Source organism: Eulemur rufifrons, chromosome 8 (genome assembly GCF_041146395.1).
Source record: "Eulemur rufifrons isolate Redbay chromosome 8, OSU_ERuf_1, whole genome shotgun sequence".
NCBI classification, from domain to species: domain Eukaryota; kingdom Metazoa; phylum Chordata; class Mammalia; order Primates; family Lemuridae; genus Eulemur; species Eulemur rufifrons.
This window is the reverse complement of record NC_090990.1, coordinates 106,921,784-106,937,500: the sequence shown is the minus strand read 5'-3', so window position 1 is coordinate 106,937,500 and position 15,717 is coordinate 106,921,784. Positions and strand designations below refer to the sequence as shown.

Genomic DNA, 15,717 nt, shown 5'->3' with positions numbered 1-15,717 from the left:
AAGAAAATAATGCTGGGTGATCAGGCTTGGAAGACCCTTTGAGTTGTGGGTTCAGACAGTATCCTAAAAGATTGACTTGGTGTTAAGGGGTGGGATTCTAAGTTAGAGATAGCAGGGTTTAGATTCTACACTGAAGGGAAGCAGGCAGTGAGCCCTGGAAAAAGTTGAAGGAAAGTGGTAAAAAAATGGATGCTTCCCCAGTCCCTCCTGGGATAGCTCTACCGTCTGTCCCTAAGACCCTTGAGGACTTCTGGGCACCTCCTGGGAAGCAGAGAAATGAAATATTTGTGAGTCCTGGAATGTGGGAAGAACAAATCATCCAAACAAGTAAATGGAATAGACAAATGATCTACTTTCCCACTGGGAGCATTTGGTCTAAAATCTGATTTGTGCCTAGGAATTATCAGTCCAGAATTTTCATTACTTTAGAGGATTGATATTGCATAGTTCCGTAGGATCTGTCACTTGAGTTTAGTGAATATCTCAGGACAACACATGGCATGCCATGGTTAACTGGCTAGATAGGTCTATTAAGCTGAATTCTAATTCAAATATGAGCATCTCTGATTCTGTTTCTGATCATAGGTGACTTTAATTCCAAACAGTTTTTCCAATATTTCTGTAAAATGGGGCATGGAAGGGCAAGTTTGTTGTGAGGGTTAAACACAAAGGATTTAAGAGCTGGGAGGTGCCTTCTGGGTCAATATGTAAATTAAGACAGATTGAAACCTCATTTTCTTTTTCTTCTTTTTCATAAAAGAGGAAGTGGAGAGAAAGGAGAATACATAACTTGAACACAAAGTCTGGCTTTTCTAAAATGCACCAGGTCCTCGCTCTCTTTTAAACTCATAATTCTCATGGCATCATTCATGTGGAATTAATCACAGCTTTGTGACATCTCAGAAATAGTTTCGTGTTGCTTTTAACTGCTCAACTTTTTATGTCTGTGTGTTTGCTACTCTCGGATATTAGGCTACCAAAGGCAAGTGGCTATATCTTTTTGATGTTCCATCTCCCTTCAACGTCTAGCACAGTGCCTTGCTCAGGAAATGCTTGTTAAGGAATTAATGAATAATCCCTGGAAAGAAAGATGTAAAGATGAAATTTATTTCTCTTACGGTGAGAACGTGCATTTCTCCTTTTATTTCAGATATGAATCAGCTAGTCAGCGTAAATTGTGCTTTTATTTGCTCACTAGGTGTAGGTAAGAGCTTCGGCTGAGATAAGAGAAATTCGTCGCGGGAGGATAATAAAGTGGGCGGGGATCTGGAAGGCTCGGAACCTCGAGGAGGAGGCGGAGTCACGGAGAGTTTGAGCCTTTCTGTCCAATCCAAAGGAGCCGGTAGGAGCCCGAGGGGGAGGTAAAGGGGGAGCGGGAGCTCGAGAATCCTGCCCAGTTACACTAGCCCGCCAGCCCGAACAACAGCTTCTCAGCTTGGGTGCTTGTGCCCACGGACAGCGACCGATTCCGAGGCTGACTCCAGCAATGGCCTTTGTAAATCTGCGGAAAGTGCTCATCAGCGACAGCCTGGACCCTTGCTGCCGGAAGATCCTGCAAGATGGAGGGCTGCAGGTGGTGGAGAAGCAGAACCTGAGCAAAGAGGAGCTGATAGCCGAGCTACAGGTAAGGCGAGCGGCAGAAAAGCGAGGTCTTCAGGGCAACCTCCGCCAAAACCAGCTGGCTGCGCTCGGGTCGGCACGCCCCCTCCCTTGTCCCCCGTGTCAGTCAGTTCCGGGGCCTCCAGAGATTGGGGGATAGCGAGGGGAAGGGGAGAAGGAGGAAGAAACGAACGGCGGCGAGCCGCAGGATGCAAACTTTCCGTGCAGTTTGCAACCGCGTGTTTCGCGTTGGCTTGCCTCCCGCGAGCATTGCAAAGTGCAGGCTGCTCCAACTGGTCCTGCAGGCTGCTCGCGGGATGCCAGCGCGGCTCCCTGCGCCTTCGTGCGCAGCGGCCCAGGCAGCCGGGTGCCGCCTCCCTCCACCTCCCCGACGCGCGAGGGCATCGGAGGGAGGGGCACCAAACTGGCCTCTCTGCCAAGAACCCGGGGACCCGCGACTCTTCCCGAACCAAGTCCTGGCCGGCCCAGCGGATTCCAGCCTCCCCTGGAGGGCGCTGGCGCAGTCCCAGCCAGTCTCGTGGCTGCTGGGGAGCTGCTGGGGAAGGCGGCCCTCCTGGGGCAGCAAATGCGTACCCGCCTCTCGTCTGATGCAAGACTGCAGCAAGCTTTCACCGCCCCTCGGCCTCCGGGAGCCCTTGGAGGAAAGGCCGGGGGGGTGGGCGAGGGACCCGCGGTCCAGGCTTAGCCTCCAAACGGGCCCGGGGCCGATGGCCTTACCTTTGTCTTCATGGCTGGTTAGGAGAGACCACACTGGAGTAGAATCTGATCCCAACACACCCTCACCCCGCAAGGAAATTTATAGTCTTAGTAAATCGTAGGAACATATCTCCATTTGTTGTGATACACGATTGGTTAAATCTATTTCAAATCTTTACCTTGTTTGAAAAGGTCCTGTGAGGTTTGGTGGCCTTGGCCAGTACATTTATTTTGTGAACTCTCCACTCCAGTGCCTGCACTTCCTACCTCTTATGATCCACCCAGCTGCCCAGAGCCTCTGCCTCAGCCCATCAGGGGTATCCTCCCCACACGTGCACGGTGCGTTTGAGAAGCCTGCAGGCTAGTTAGGGAGCATGGCGGACACACAGAGGCAACTGAACCGATGACCATCCAGCTGCCTGCTCCCCTGCTGCAAAAGTGTCGAGAGGAGAGCCTCCTCACACTTGTCACCTCCTTTCCTGTGGGAAGGCAGCAATAGCTCTGGGCAATGGCCAGGAAGGAAGTGGCATGGCTTCCAGACCAGCTTCAGAACCTCAGACTCCACCAAAGCACCAGACTGGGAAGAGTGGTCTCAATTAGGGGCTTTGCAGCTCTCTAATGGAAATTAGAAATCTTATGCCCCAGTGAAGGGGCCGGGACCTGAAGGGGCCAGGGAAGAAGTGACAAGAATGGGAGGCCTCACCCGTCTTGGGTTCCATGAAGTCAGGAATTGGCTGGGTGGGTGCTGGGAGTCTGTGCTGAAACTTGGAGAACTTTTTAAAGGCACTAAAAACCCCTGGCAGGAGAGAGGGGGTGTTTGTTGGCTAACTGGACTTCAGGGCATTGTTGGACTTTTCCGGAGGGCTCAGCTTTCATGCCTGTCTTTGTAAACCATTTGGTTCAGAATACCAATGAGTTTCCCTGGGCAGCCCGCTGAAAGGTCCTCATTTCCACTCTCTGCCTTTTTATTCTGCATGTAGAGTTATCTGGCATAGTGTCTCCTGCCCTCCCACTTAAATCTTTCTAATGCTGAAGGACGCTTTAGCACCATTCTTTGGTTCCCACATTTGCTCTCTCTCACTCCCCAGTCAGGAAGTGTAATCATTGCTCCCTTCCCCCTCAATGGTGCTTTTCAGACTTGAAGCAAGTCACAGCTGGGTGTCGTGGGTCGTGATCAGCATTTTAAAGAGCAAAGTAGGAAATATCAGAGAGCAATACAGGTAATAAGGCTATAAGTATTGTTCCATGAGCTTTGTTTCAATTATGTGTGTGTGTATGGGGGAGGTATAAAATCACAATATAAAGATGTATTTTTTATTGCAGGTCTCAGTCAAAAACGTTTGGAAAACACTGGCTTAGAATAGTAAAGCATCCTGTTCGGAGCTCACATCTTAAACCTAATATGTAACAAAACATTTATTTAATCTTACCGTGCATCAGTGGCTTTTAAACTTTGACCCTGATCCACAATAAGAAATTCCTTTTATATCATAAACTCACTATACTCATACAGATGTGTACACACATAACATGCACACAGGTTTTATGAAGTGATACTACATCTGATGCATTCTGATATTTTCTGCCGTTTCGTTAAATAGCAGTGCTGGTCAGGACCACTAAATTAAACAATGGTAATGCATTTAATTTACTGAAACACAGTTATATCTTTATATCTCAGAATTTTAAGAAAGATTAAGAAGGGAATAAATCTTTCCATGCAAAAGTTCGTCTTTTCAAAGGCTCTTTTAAAATAACAAATTCCCAGCTTTTACACAGGGTTTAGTTTATAAAAGTTAAATAGTGACCTGGTTGATCAGGAATACAGGGTATACCTGCCTTCTCTATAGCTGGGGAATATGACTTGGAGTGTTTCAATGACTGCTTGTGATTTAAGACAGGCAGGAGCAATGCTAGAATTACCCCTAAGGCCGAGTCTGTCCTCTTGGGAAAGGAAGCTTGTGTGAACTTGAGGAACAAGAATGGGTTTCCACTGCTGAGTTAGCATAGTTTGTCTGGGATTGGCTTAAATCAAGTAGTTTTCCAAGCCGAAAGGCAGTTAAGGGCAGGGGGAGCGGGGAGGACGATGTGCAGGAAGTGTGGGAAGTGCCTGTTCCAGCCGCAGTGGGATACAGAAACCACACGCAGAGAGCAGTAAACTGCAGAAGGTTGAGACTTGCATTCTCAGCCAGAAAGTGCCAAAGAGAAGGGAGGACCTCAGGGCCCTGGAAAAGAAAGTTCTAATTGCCAACTGCACTGAGGATGTGAGCAGCCGTGGGCTTTTGATAGTTTGCAGAAGTAGAGGAGAGAGCTGGCAGGGAGCAAAGTCTTTGAAGGAGATTTATGGTCTGAGGCGGGAGGGGCCTTGGAGTGCAGGGGTTAGAGGGCTCAGCGGGAGGTGGGTTGGCTGTCAGTAAATATGTGCTGATTGGATGAGTGGATAGAGCAGGTGGTTGAAGAAGCCAGTTAATTCTGACCTGTGTGGAAACTGGGTTCTAATGTGGGGGTCAGGGTCTCCTGAATGGCAGTCTCCAAAGGCAGATTCCGCCCTGGGGACAGGTAAGCTTTGACACATGTCTGTACCAGTCTGATTGGAGATTCTTAGATTCCCTGGCATCAAAGAAGGCTGGTTCGAGGGAAAAGTAGAGAGACAACAGGGTATATCTCTGTAAGGGAGATCCATCCAGAGAGACTGATCATTAAAGAAAAAATAGTGCTGTTTCTGTGTTTGTCCTCAGTGGCTGCAAGGAGGGGTGGACTGCTGGGGTGTCTGCATCCCTAGAGCTTGTGTTCCCTGTGGGAGCAGATTGGCAAGGTTTGGGAAGCATGGTGGCCACTTTGGAGAGAGCACTGAAGGGCCCAGGGGAATGACTGGGGCCTGAGGCGGGGCCCTGGAACTTGATACTAGAGAGGAAGGGCGATAAGATATGACTCTGGGTGGTCTCTGCTCCACTTGCTCCCTCCCCCCCTTATCAGTTGAATTTTGACCCTTGGTCCTGGGTTGACCACTTCAAAGGGGGTTTATTTCCTCAGTGTGTTACCCATTACCTAAGGTGTCCTTGCTGGTTGCAAAGGAATGTGCTTATATACTGCCCAGCTGCCCTGCAAAAAAGTTCTGCAGTGTACACTTCTATTCCCCTCCATACTCACCAACACTGAATATTATCAATTTTCTTATTTCTGATAGGGGATTTTCAGGCACACGGAGTGTTTAGATTATTTGGGGAAGGATGGTACGTGTGAGGATAGGGGCTGGTGCAGGTAGGTTTCCATGGGCCTCTCAAATCACTGAGTTCATTTAATCATTGGGAGTGTTTTATTACCAACCATGAGCTCGCCTATAACCTAAAGGCAAGTTGGTCTTCTAGTTAGAGGCATCTGTGCCTGTTTCTACTGTCCCCCAGTGGGTAGGCTGGCTGGAAGGAGCAGGTTCCCAGATGACGGGGGCACCTTTGTTAGGGGCTTTAGATGCCATCTTGGAGAAGCCACATGATTTCTGGAGTGTTCTCTCTAGGTCCAGCTGTGGTTAAATGCTGTGTTTGGGAGGTAGTTGAGAACTTGAACTTTGGCACTCGAGGGACTTGGAGTTGATTCCAGCTTCTGCCATATCCTAGCTATATGACCTCAGCAAAGTCACATAGCTAAATTCTTTACATGTCAGCTTACTTCTCTGTAATGTGGGGATAATTATAATATCTGTCTCAGGATTGTTGTGAAGCACAATGCCTGACATAAAGTACTTGCTCAAAAATTGGTAGCTATTATGACTGGTAAATCCCTCCAAGAGATTTTACGGTTTGGTTTCTGCACCCAACTGGCTGTGGCCTTGGCTCTGGCCTTATCATTTTGACATTTTGGCAGGCTCACCAGCTCTTCCTTAGTTACAGCCTCAGATTTGGCCGATGGCAATGACTTTCCAGTTCTGGGGGCTAGTTTTTGACCTACAAGAGTGACCTTGGGCAGCAGGTTACCTCTCAAAGCTTCTGTTTCTTCATCTGGAAAATGGGGTTAATTATGCCTCTTCTCCTTGGAGTGAGGTGACCTGCCACAGTGACCTACCCGTCATTGGCAGTCCCAGGACTAGAGCCCTGGCTTCCTGATTCCTGGCTTGGTGCTTTTGCAACTAGGCTTGCTGTTTTCTTACCAACTTGGGACAGCCAATTTGGGACAGAGTGTGGACTTGTTCACCTGCTCCATTTCTTGGAGCTTCTCATTTAGTGTTTGGGCAAGAACATCCTTATTCTGGGAAGATACCACATGCCCCAGAGATCTGGGTGAGTCTGAGGAAGACTGTCTTAGGGTCTACCTTAGCCGGTGTATAGTGGCCATGACGAATTCAGTGCCTTGTTTTTTGCATATATATATTTCAGTCTAATATTGCCTAGGTCTCTGAGCATCTGCAGATGAGTTTAATGGCTCTCGTTGCCCCCCCCCCCCCACCGTTACTTTGGTCTCAACTTCAGGAAATGTTTTTCTTTCAACCATTTTTCATTCACTTCATTTACACATTCAGCCAATCATTTATTGAGTGCCTTCCGTGTGTCAGGCTCAGGGGCTTACAAAGTGGAGTCAGATCCCCCCTGCCCTTCAGTAGCTCAGCGTCTAATGGAGGAAGTGATGTTCATTAAGCATGGCCAGGTATCGTTCCAGATGCTGCACCTGTCCTAGCTCATTTCCTGCTCACACTCTTGAGGAGGCTGAAGCTCAGAGTCATAGCTGGTAAGGGATGGAGCTTGGATTTGAACCCAGGCTTGACTGACAGCACAACCTTTCAGATGTGAATACAAATGACATTGCCCTTCTTTCTTTCAATCTATCCAAAGCCAGCCAGCCTGGAAGAACTGCATTTTTGAGCACAGCAGTGTGTAGGAATGATAAGGTGTTCAGAAGGAACAGGAAATGGTCCTTGACTTCACTGAGTGTCTGATGGACACGCCAAGTGTTCATCCAGGATGGGCTGGCCCTGGGCGCTCCCCAGGCTGCAGGTATTGTGGTGCTGTCTAGAGAAATAAGTTGGGCGCCCAGAGGCGGATGCTGCCTCTTGCTGGGCATGCCAGGGAAAACGCTTGGTGTGTTAGAGCTGCAGTCTCCTCCCCTCTAAATGAAAATCAGCATGAGTCCTAGTCCACCCTTCCCCGCAGTCTGCAGTGAGGATGCCAGAGATGTCCATGAGCATCCATCATCAATGACTCCCCATGGTTCTGGGAGCACACCTCTTACTCAGGCATAAGCATTGATGTGCCTGAGGTTTTAGGGAGCCTCGCAGAATGACTTTGTGGACCTAAATGTTTCTTCTGCCTCAGGATTGCGAAGGCCTTATCGTGCGCTCAGCCACCAAAGTGACCGCCGATATCATCAACGCAGCCGAGAAGCTCCAGGTGGTGGGCAGGGCTGGCACGGGCGTGGACAATGTGGATCTGGAGGCTGCGACAAGGAAGGGCATCCTGGTCATGAAGTAAGTCTTGGAGGCTGAGGGGTGATGTGGAGACTGACCAGGAGCAGGTGGGGAATCTCACAGTAAAGAAAGTAGAATCAGTTAGAAGGGCGTCCAGGAGGGGGCCTTGTCTAGGGCCTGGGTCCAGACAGGTGGGCAACACTGACAGCCTCGTGGTCCCCAAGGCTTTTGAAATGGAGCCCCTCCGAGTAAGCTCAACATGTTTCACAAACCCACCCCGCGTGCAGTGCTTGCAGCTCTGCAGCCTGGCTCGGGGGTCAGAAGAACGTTAGTGAATTTACCTGCATTCTCTGCCAAAGCTCTGTTCCCTTCGACTCCATTGTTCTGTTCCTGGATGATGTTTTTTAGCTGTTTACAGATGTCCAACTTTTGCTAGTAGACTAGTGACTCTACATTCTTCCTCTTCCCCATTTCTCTGCATTCTTCTGGAGCTGAGACCTCAGTTTCTCTTTCAGCGCTCCAGGGTCAAGAGGAGAAGGGTCCCCTTTAGAGCTGTTTTTGCAGAAGCCCAGGGGCAGAGATCATTGTCAGCGTTCCCATGCTGTGCTGTACCTTTTCTGGCATTCAAATGGTGTGGAAAGGCCATCCCAAGACCTCTTCTCTGTCCTCAGCCTTTTCCCTGGGGGAACTCATTGTCCTCAAGACTCCCTCCACCTCACCCCCCTGTCTAACTGCCCCCTGCACTTCTCCCTGGAGGGTAGGGGTTAATTGACAGGTCACCTGACTGAAGTCAATATCCGACAGCAGAAATGTTAAACGATAACCCATCCCACATTCTCGCCTGGACCGAGGCAGCCAGCCCCCAGCCTCCACACCTCTGCCCGCCCCCCTTTGCAGCCTGTTCACTGGGGGACAATGGGAAGCCAGGTGGCTTTGCAGAAAGACAGTTTCTGAGAGTCCTTTTATCTTATACAGCATCTCTTGACTTTTTCTCCTTGTAATCTTCAATTCTAGAGATGAAGAGACAGACCCAGTAGGGGAAGAAGGAAGGTGAACATGTAGGTTAAATTCTTTAGAAAACATAAAAAGACCTTTGAGAAAAGAAAAACAGTTTTGTGCATTGCCACCTCTGTTGTCCTTTCTATAAAATGGGCAGTCTGCATTGCCCTGTGGGTTAGGGTATGAGGAGGCTTTCCTTAGTTCAGAACTTGTTGAAAGATAGGAGAGGTCAAACAGGTGGAGATGAAAATATTAGCTTTGTTACTAACGAAAGCCATGCTGGGTAACTTGAGGAAGGTCTGTGGGCAGTGGTCTGAGCTCTGAACTCGAAACACTTGCTCAGTCATCACGGGCTCAGCTTGGGTAAGATCGATGGCGTGGAGTGGCAGGGAATTTGTGCTGTCCGTGGGCAGGTAGATCCTGAGATGAGAGCAGAGAAAAGGGCTGAGCCACACACAAATCTCCAGATCACGTGAGACATTTCTCCTCTGCCTCCGGAGGAGCGAGTGAGTTTGGGCAGAGAGGCCAGGTGTGTTTCTCTAATGGCGGTCCCTCTGCAGGGAAGCATAAATCCAGGGCCAGGAGCTTTCCTTCCAGGCCTGGGTGGAGGGCAAGAGTGCGTGAGAGAATCCAGGATGACAGCGTGGGGCTGGAGGTTTGTGCTAAGAATTGGTAAGCTCACGTGCAGGAGAGTGATCACAGCCTGCACTGGAGGCTTTCTCTGGGGGTAGGAGTGGGAACACTGGGTCTTGGCCCACTGATGTCACCTCTTTTCTTTGATCTTTAGCACCCCCAATGGGAACAGCCTCAGTGCCGCGGAGCTCACCTGTGGGATGATCATGTGTCTGGCCAGGTAAGTCCCTGACTTCTCAGCAGAGCCAATCTCTGGCATGCCGATTCTTACCACTTGCCCAGCAAACTGATTCGGAGATACTTAGAAACATTTCAGCCTGGTGATGTGCAGAATACTGAGAATCCTCAAGGCTATCAGTCCTGTTCTCAGCGTTCATTACACGGGTTCCCTAGTACATAAAGGCCACTTGGCTTCTCAGGTGTCCAGTGGCTGCATACGGGGAGGGCAGTAGACACAGCCATTGCTTGTCACCTAGGCGCAGGCTCACTGGGAAAGTAAGTGCCTGCGTGGCGTGATTTTTTCTTCTATTTCTCCACACTCATTGTCCACTGCACGCGCAGACACTGTTCCTTCTCTAGCCTCTAGCCTTTGCAAACACTCTCCATACCCAGCTGCCCAGAGCATTCTTCTCCATTATCTTTGTCTAGGTATTCTCTGCTTATTTTTCAAGATCACTTCAAGTGTCAATTCATCATCCAAGAATCTCTTCTCTGGCCTTCCCAGCTCGGCTGTGCCCTCACTGATTCCCCTGCCCCCAGGGCTTACCTGTGTCACTGTCCTTACAGATCTGTATTGTAACAGAATGGAATAAAAACCTGTTTCGGGATCCCTGTATGTCTACCTGTGGCTTCATAACACAGCAGAACGCAAATGGTCAAATCTCGTGCTCTTCCAGCAGGTGTTCTGGGGGTTTGGGCCTCTCAAGTAGAGGGGACAGCCTAGAAACCAAATGGATATGGTGCGTACGTAATGTGCACAAGTCTTACTGTGTTAGGTGGTGATTTCGCAAAACTGACTGCATTGAGCGCTTCTGTTGAACAGGCAATTTGAGCGTTTCTGTGTTCAGTGGGAAGGGCGAGCTTCCCAATGAACAGGACAGGAAGCTGTTCTAGGTCCCTTCAAATATCCCTGGATCCTTAAACCAGGGGGTTTAGGCAGCGAGGTCTCCTTATTTCATTCAGGCCTGAAACCTTCTAAGACCAAGAAATAACCTGTTTGCCATCTCAAGACCTGCTTTCCCTCCTGCTGGGGGAGTATCTGGGGAGTCAACCTTTGCTCTAACTCCTCTTCAAGATTTCTACCTGAGATCTCGGGTATTCTCTCGTCTTCACTGGTCAGTGAAGGGGGACAGTGGGGAAAAGGAGATGCAGGGCAGCTTACACAACAGAAGGGCTAGGGTTAGGGTTCGGATTAGGGTTAGGGTTAGGGTTAGGGGACCCGAGCTGGCCAACTGGATCTCCCAGACCATCTTGGCCGAGTACATCTCCCTCTGGGAAAGTACAAAAGCCTGGTGTTCTGATTTCACTTGAGCTGTTAAATTCAGTGATTTTATTTTATTTTATTGAGTGGGGAGGGGTCTCAGTGCAGCTTACTATCTAAGTAATTACCTCACTTTTTTTCCTGGAGGTGGAAGGAAGGGATTGGGAGCCAGAAGTAATTTCCCTGCTAGTCCAGGGCTGGCTTTATTCAAAGGAACAGGTGAAGTGCTGTGACTTAAAGGCAGCTTTCTGTTCTCAGCCACTCATGTCGGTGACTTCATTCATCAAATATGCATCAAAACTCAGGAATACACACCCTGCTGAGATGCCATAACCAGTGCCCTTTTTGCCCTGTAACCTGTTATGTGTTGGCGCCGTCAGGCAGTTTCTAGCAGGGAAGCAGAGGAGGGAAGGGGTGTCGCACATGGTCACACTGGGCAGTGCGGTTGGAGAGCAGGCCCATGGGGGCCTCACGGTGGGGACCTTGAGCGGATGGCAGGAGCTCCTGAGGTCAAGGGGAACGGGGAGAGTGCAACAAATGTAGGGGACACCATTTTTGCCTGCTTCACCTTCTCCTCTTGTAGGTCAGGCCAACTACATTTAACTCTCCCCTTGCCTGCATCGTGGTCCTCCCCAGTCTGGCCTGGTGAGGACCCCAAAGTGTTGGAAGTATTGAAACCCATGGAGGCTCCGTGACCAGCTGGGTAGAGCAGGGAGGGGGGTGGGTTGGGGGTTTCCTGTGCTCTGTGGTGTCACACCCACATCTCTCAGCACTGTGGAGTCAGGTGCGCAGAAAATAGGATGCGAGGGAGAGGCAGGCAGGCCCTGTCTCACCAGGTCCAAGGCGTTTGATCAGGCCAGCTTTCCTCAGAAGCCAGCAGGTTCTAAGGCACGTCACTGCCCTTATTACATTCCCGGGACAAGGCCCCTCTCCCGAGGCCTGCTGGCCCAGAGCAGTGAGGTGGAGCCCCTTCCCCAGGAGGCCTGTTACCTGAGCCCTGTAGAGTTGACCCTGAGATCACGGGGCTCTGTGATGTAGGGGACACATTCCACCCTCAGCATCACCCTCCGACAGAAATCTATCTCCTGGCGATGTGTAGACGTGAAAGAATGTTTGTTTATAAGAAGTCAGTGATGTGAAGGTATAGGAACAGGGTCGTGGACTCTCTCTTTTTACACACGTACACTCTCCCACTCATACACTGAGTTTTTGGCCGGCAGGAAGGCCTGCATTTCAGTACTTAGGAGGCTGACTGTGGTGGGGTTGCCTTTCCTGGCTTTTAACCTACTCAGGTACTTCCAGGTGGGTGATGCCAGCGAATTGTTTAGCGCCGGTGCCGCCTTCCATGCAGTGGTGAACTTCGGATGAGCTAATGTGTGTCTGAACGTTTCTTGTGCGGTATCTAGAGTGGAGAGGGTACTCCTTAAAAAATGTTTCTCATCTCTTCCGTTTTTGCCCTGAGAGATGCCTTGCTGACCTGTGTCCCATGTGATATATCTTACCCTTTGACCTCTAACTTTGCCCTAATTGACGGTTTCTCTGTATCCTCCAGAAAACACACATGGAGACTAGACCTCCGTATGAATCATAGGCTGTGAGTGTGTGTGAGTGTTTGTGTGAGTGTGTGTGTGTGTGTGTGTGTGTGGTGGTGGGCCAGGATGTTAGCAGAGTTGGGACCGGGCATTCAGGACAGAATGGAAGTGTCTGGACTGTGGCACCCAGCCACCAACCCCGGACTAGAGTAAGACCTTGTGGCTTAAGAAACACTCAGGGAAGAATGAGTAATTAGATAGAAGACATTGTAGGTTGTGGTGCTGGGTGAGATAGGAAGATGAAAAGAACTCCTTGAACTACTGGAGCACTTGATGTCCCCAGAGTCACCCAATAGCCCACTCAGTTATCCCCACAAACCTGGAGGACTGACAATTGCCTAGAGGAGAAAACTCTCCCAAAGTCACTCTGATTGGGACCTCAGTGACCAAGGTGAAATCAGAACCCTCCAAACTGGCTAGAGACAGAAATCCCAGGCTTCCCAAGTCAGGTCTTGCCCAGGGTTTCCCTCTCATACCCTCCTTCACCCCCTTGGTGTTTCTGAACCTTGAACCCCCAGACCCAGTCTGAGCCTGGTTCCTGGGGCGTGACCGTCATGGGCGGTGGCTGTGCAGGCCTGATGTTGCACCTCACTTCCTGGGCTGCCGGGGTCTGAGTGGGTCTGCTGAACCTGTGTCTGTGCTTGCAGGCAGATTCCCCAGGCGACGGCTTCGATGAAGGATGGCAAGTGGGAGCGGAAGAAGGTGAGCAGCCAGCCTTGCCTCACCCCTTCTGCGCTCTGGGTCCGAGGTCCACTTGCGGTGCTGACCTCAGCTTCTTTGCCTTTTGCCTGTTTGGTTATAGTTCATGGGAACAGAGCTGAATGGAAAGACCCTAGGAATTCTTGGCTTGGGCAGGATTGGGAGAGAGGTGGCCACCCGGATGCAGTCCTTTGGGATGAAGGTAAGAGGTCGCTGGACCCCTTTGACATGGGACTCTCTGTAGCAATTTTGGAAGAGGCAGCTTGGCTAGGAGAAACCAAAGGCTTTATTCTAGAAGGTTTGAAGTCTGTTAGAGCCCCTGACTAAATAGATGGTGAAACCAAGGCGGGAGAGAATGTTGGCCTGGCGATTTGGACACTTGAACTCCAAAGCTGGGAGAACTTGGTGGGGTTCCTGTCCTCCGGCTCTAGAGTGAGTGACAGCCCTGAGTCCCAGCGACCAGACGGGGTTCTGTGTCCCACCCATCCTTTCCTCTCTTGCTATGAGGACTTCCTGGTTTTGCTGTGTCTGCTCTCTTGTGATAATTAAGAAAACAAGAGCAAATTTATAGCTTTACAACAGAGCAATTGCCTGTCTATCCTTCTAGTTTCCCTCCATCTTCTAGAAAAGACTTAAAGGTGCTTGTATACACACTGAGACGTGACTGTAGAGCCCATGGTGGCCAGGATACCTCACACGTGTCTCAGAAACCACGCCTGACCACTGCCTTTTGCCACTGTGGGAGCTCAGTAGGCTTCTGGCTGAGGGAGGGTTGCTATCAATAGCAATGCCCTCCCCCCCCCCCCCCCCGCACCCCCCGGGCCAATCCAGGAAATCTTGCAAATGGGCAAGGCCATTAAGCCAAGAGAGGGTATCCGCAGGGCTGCCCAGATAGGCCAGAGAGACAAGGCAGCTAAGAGGAGGCTAGCGGACATCTGACATCTCTATGTTCACTGTGGCTGTTGAGGGAATTACAGGGATTGTGGGCTCAAACTGCAGCCAGGAAAGCTTTACTTAAACATTGAGGAAAACAGATCATCTGAGAAATCAGATCATCTCAGGTCTAGAAAAATGTACATAGAGTTGCTATGAAATTTTCCCTTTCTCTCCATCCCTTCTACCTTTTAGAGTTAGAAGGAACCTGTGGATTATTGCCATACAGAATTTGTAAGCCCAGGGACTCATAGCAAATGGATGGTAGTGAGAGCCTGTGTGGGCATCCTGTTATACACATTGAACATCTTCCTCTTCCTCCTGCCCCTACTCCCCACCTCATTTATGTACCTGAGTCAGATGTCTTTCCTAAGCCTCAGGGCTGGACAGGGCCAGAGGGGTGTGGGGGTGGCAGTGCCAACTATATTCTTCTAGATCCCTGAGAGCAGCGTGTGGCCCAGCGGGAGCCTTTTGAAAACAAGCCATGGCCTTGCCCTCTGCGCAGGGGTAGCAGGATGCCAAGCCACAGAGAGCACTTTCTCCTCCTCCTTCTTTTGTAAGGGATTAAAGTCAAGGCTTAGCCCATGGAGAATTCTGATCTTCTAAAAGCAGGGCTCAGGGTTGAGTAAAACTAACAGCACGTGGAGCCAAACTGGTAAGCGTTTCACTGATGAAGCAGCAACTTGAAGGCAGGCTCCAGGCCAGTGGCCATTCCATAGCTCCCACCTGCCCTCTCTGTGGCCCCCCTTCTCCATGGCTCCCCTTCCCTGTGGCCCCCTTCCCCATGGCTCCCCTTTCTCATGGCCCCCTTCCCTGGGGATCCCCTTCCCCAGGGCTCCCCTTCCCCACATCTCCTTCCCTGTGGTGCTGCTGCATATCAGACTACTCTGGTTCAGGAACATTCATTGTCAAGGAGACTTTGGCAGTGACTTAAACCAGACAAAAGCCCCACCTCATCCTGAATAATTGAGGGGATAGATAAGCTTGTCTGTTCCTCTGGCACCACTCGGCTGAGCCGCTGCTTCTGGGGGCCCAAGGGCTTGTGCGACCTGGAGCATCAACATCAGGAAGTGACTGGCACCTCTCAGGCCTGTGTTTGAGTCAGGCAGACCTAGAGCCTACTCACGGCAGTGGTCATCTGTGGCTCAGGGTGCGTCACCAGGGCCTGAGGGCTCTATTCCCATGCCCACACTGCTCTGAGGGTGCTGGTGCCTTCCCTTTGGGTTTCTTCTGTCCAGATGTCTCTGGAGGTCACTGTCTGCTGTCTTGCTTCTGGTTAATGTTCTTCATAACCCCAGAAATGTGGCTTGGAATGTTCCCCCTCACGCTCAGCCCCTCCAGAGCTACCTGGACCTGGTCATTCTGGAGGGTCCAAGTGGCCTGGCCCCCCGATCAGCTGCTTACTCTGACCGTGTGCCCTGTCACATTTCTGGGTCCGGATGCATTTTGTCTCAGGGCAGAGAGATCACCAACCTGCATCATCCAAACTTCTGGCGATGTTCCAGCACTCATGGAGAGCAAGATTTTCTAAAGGGAAAGGAACAATCTTGAACAAATTATGAAAGAGATAGTTCACAAGCATCCAGACAGGACACAGTGCTCAGTGTTTATTAAACACAAGTTGTTGCAGACTAGCTTCCTTCTCTCTTTGGAAGCCATTATTAAACAGT

At 50.2% G+C, this 15,717-nt stretch overlaps 1 protein-coding gene across 1 annotated transcript in view; it reads left to right on the top strand.

Annotated features, from left to right (window-relative positions):
• The first annotated feature begins 1,486 nt into the window (after positions 1-1,486).
• Positions 1,487-15,717, top strand: part of PHGDH (phosphoglycerate dehydrogenase) — a 29,729-nt gene continuing 15,498 nt past the window's right edge. Inside the window, exons 1-5 of the mRNA XM_069478893.1 lie at positions 1,487-1,624; positions 7,620-7,771; positions 9,498-9,563; positions 13,063-13,117; positions 13,218-13,316. Of these exons, the coding sequence (XP_069334994.1) occupies positions 1,487-1,624; positions 7,620-7,771; positions 9,498-9,563; positions 13,063-13,117; positions 13,218-13,316 (510 nt within the window). The remainder of the gene's footprint in view (positions 1,625-7,619; positions 7,772-9,497; positions 9,564-13,062; positions 13,118-13,217; positions 13,317-15,717) is intronic.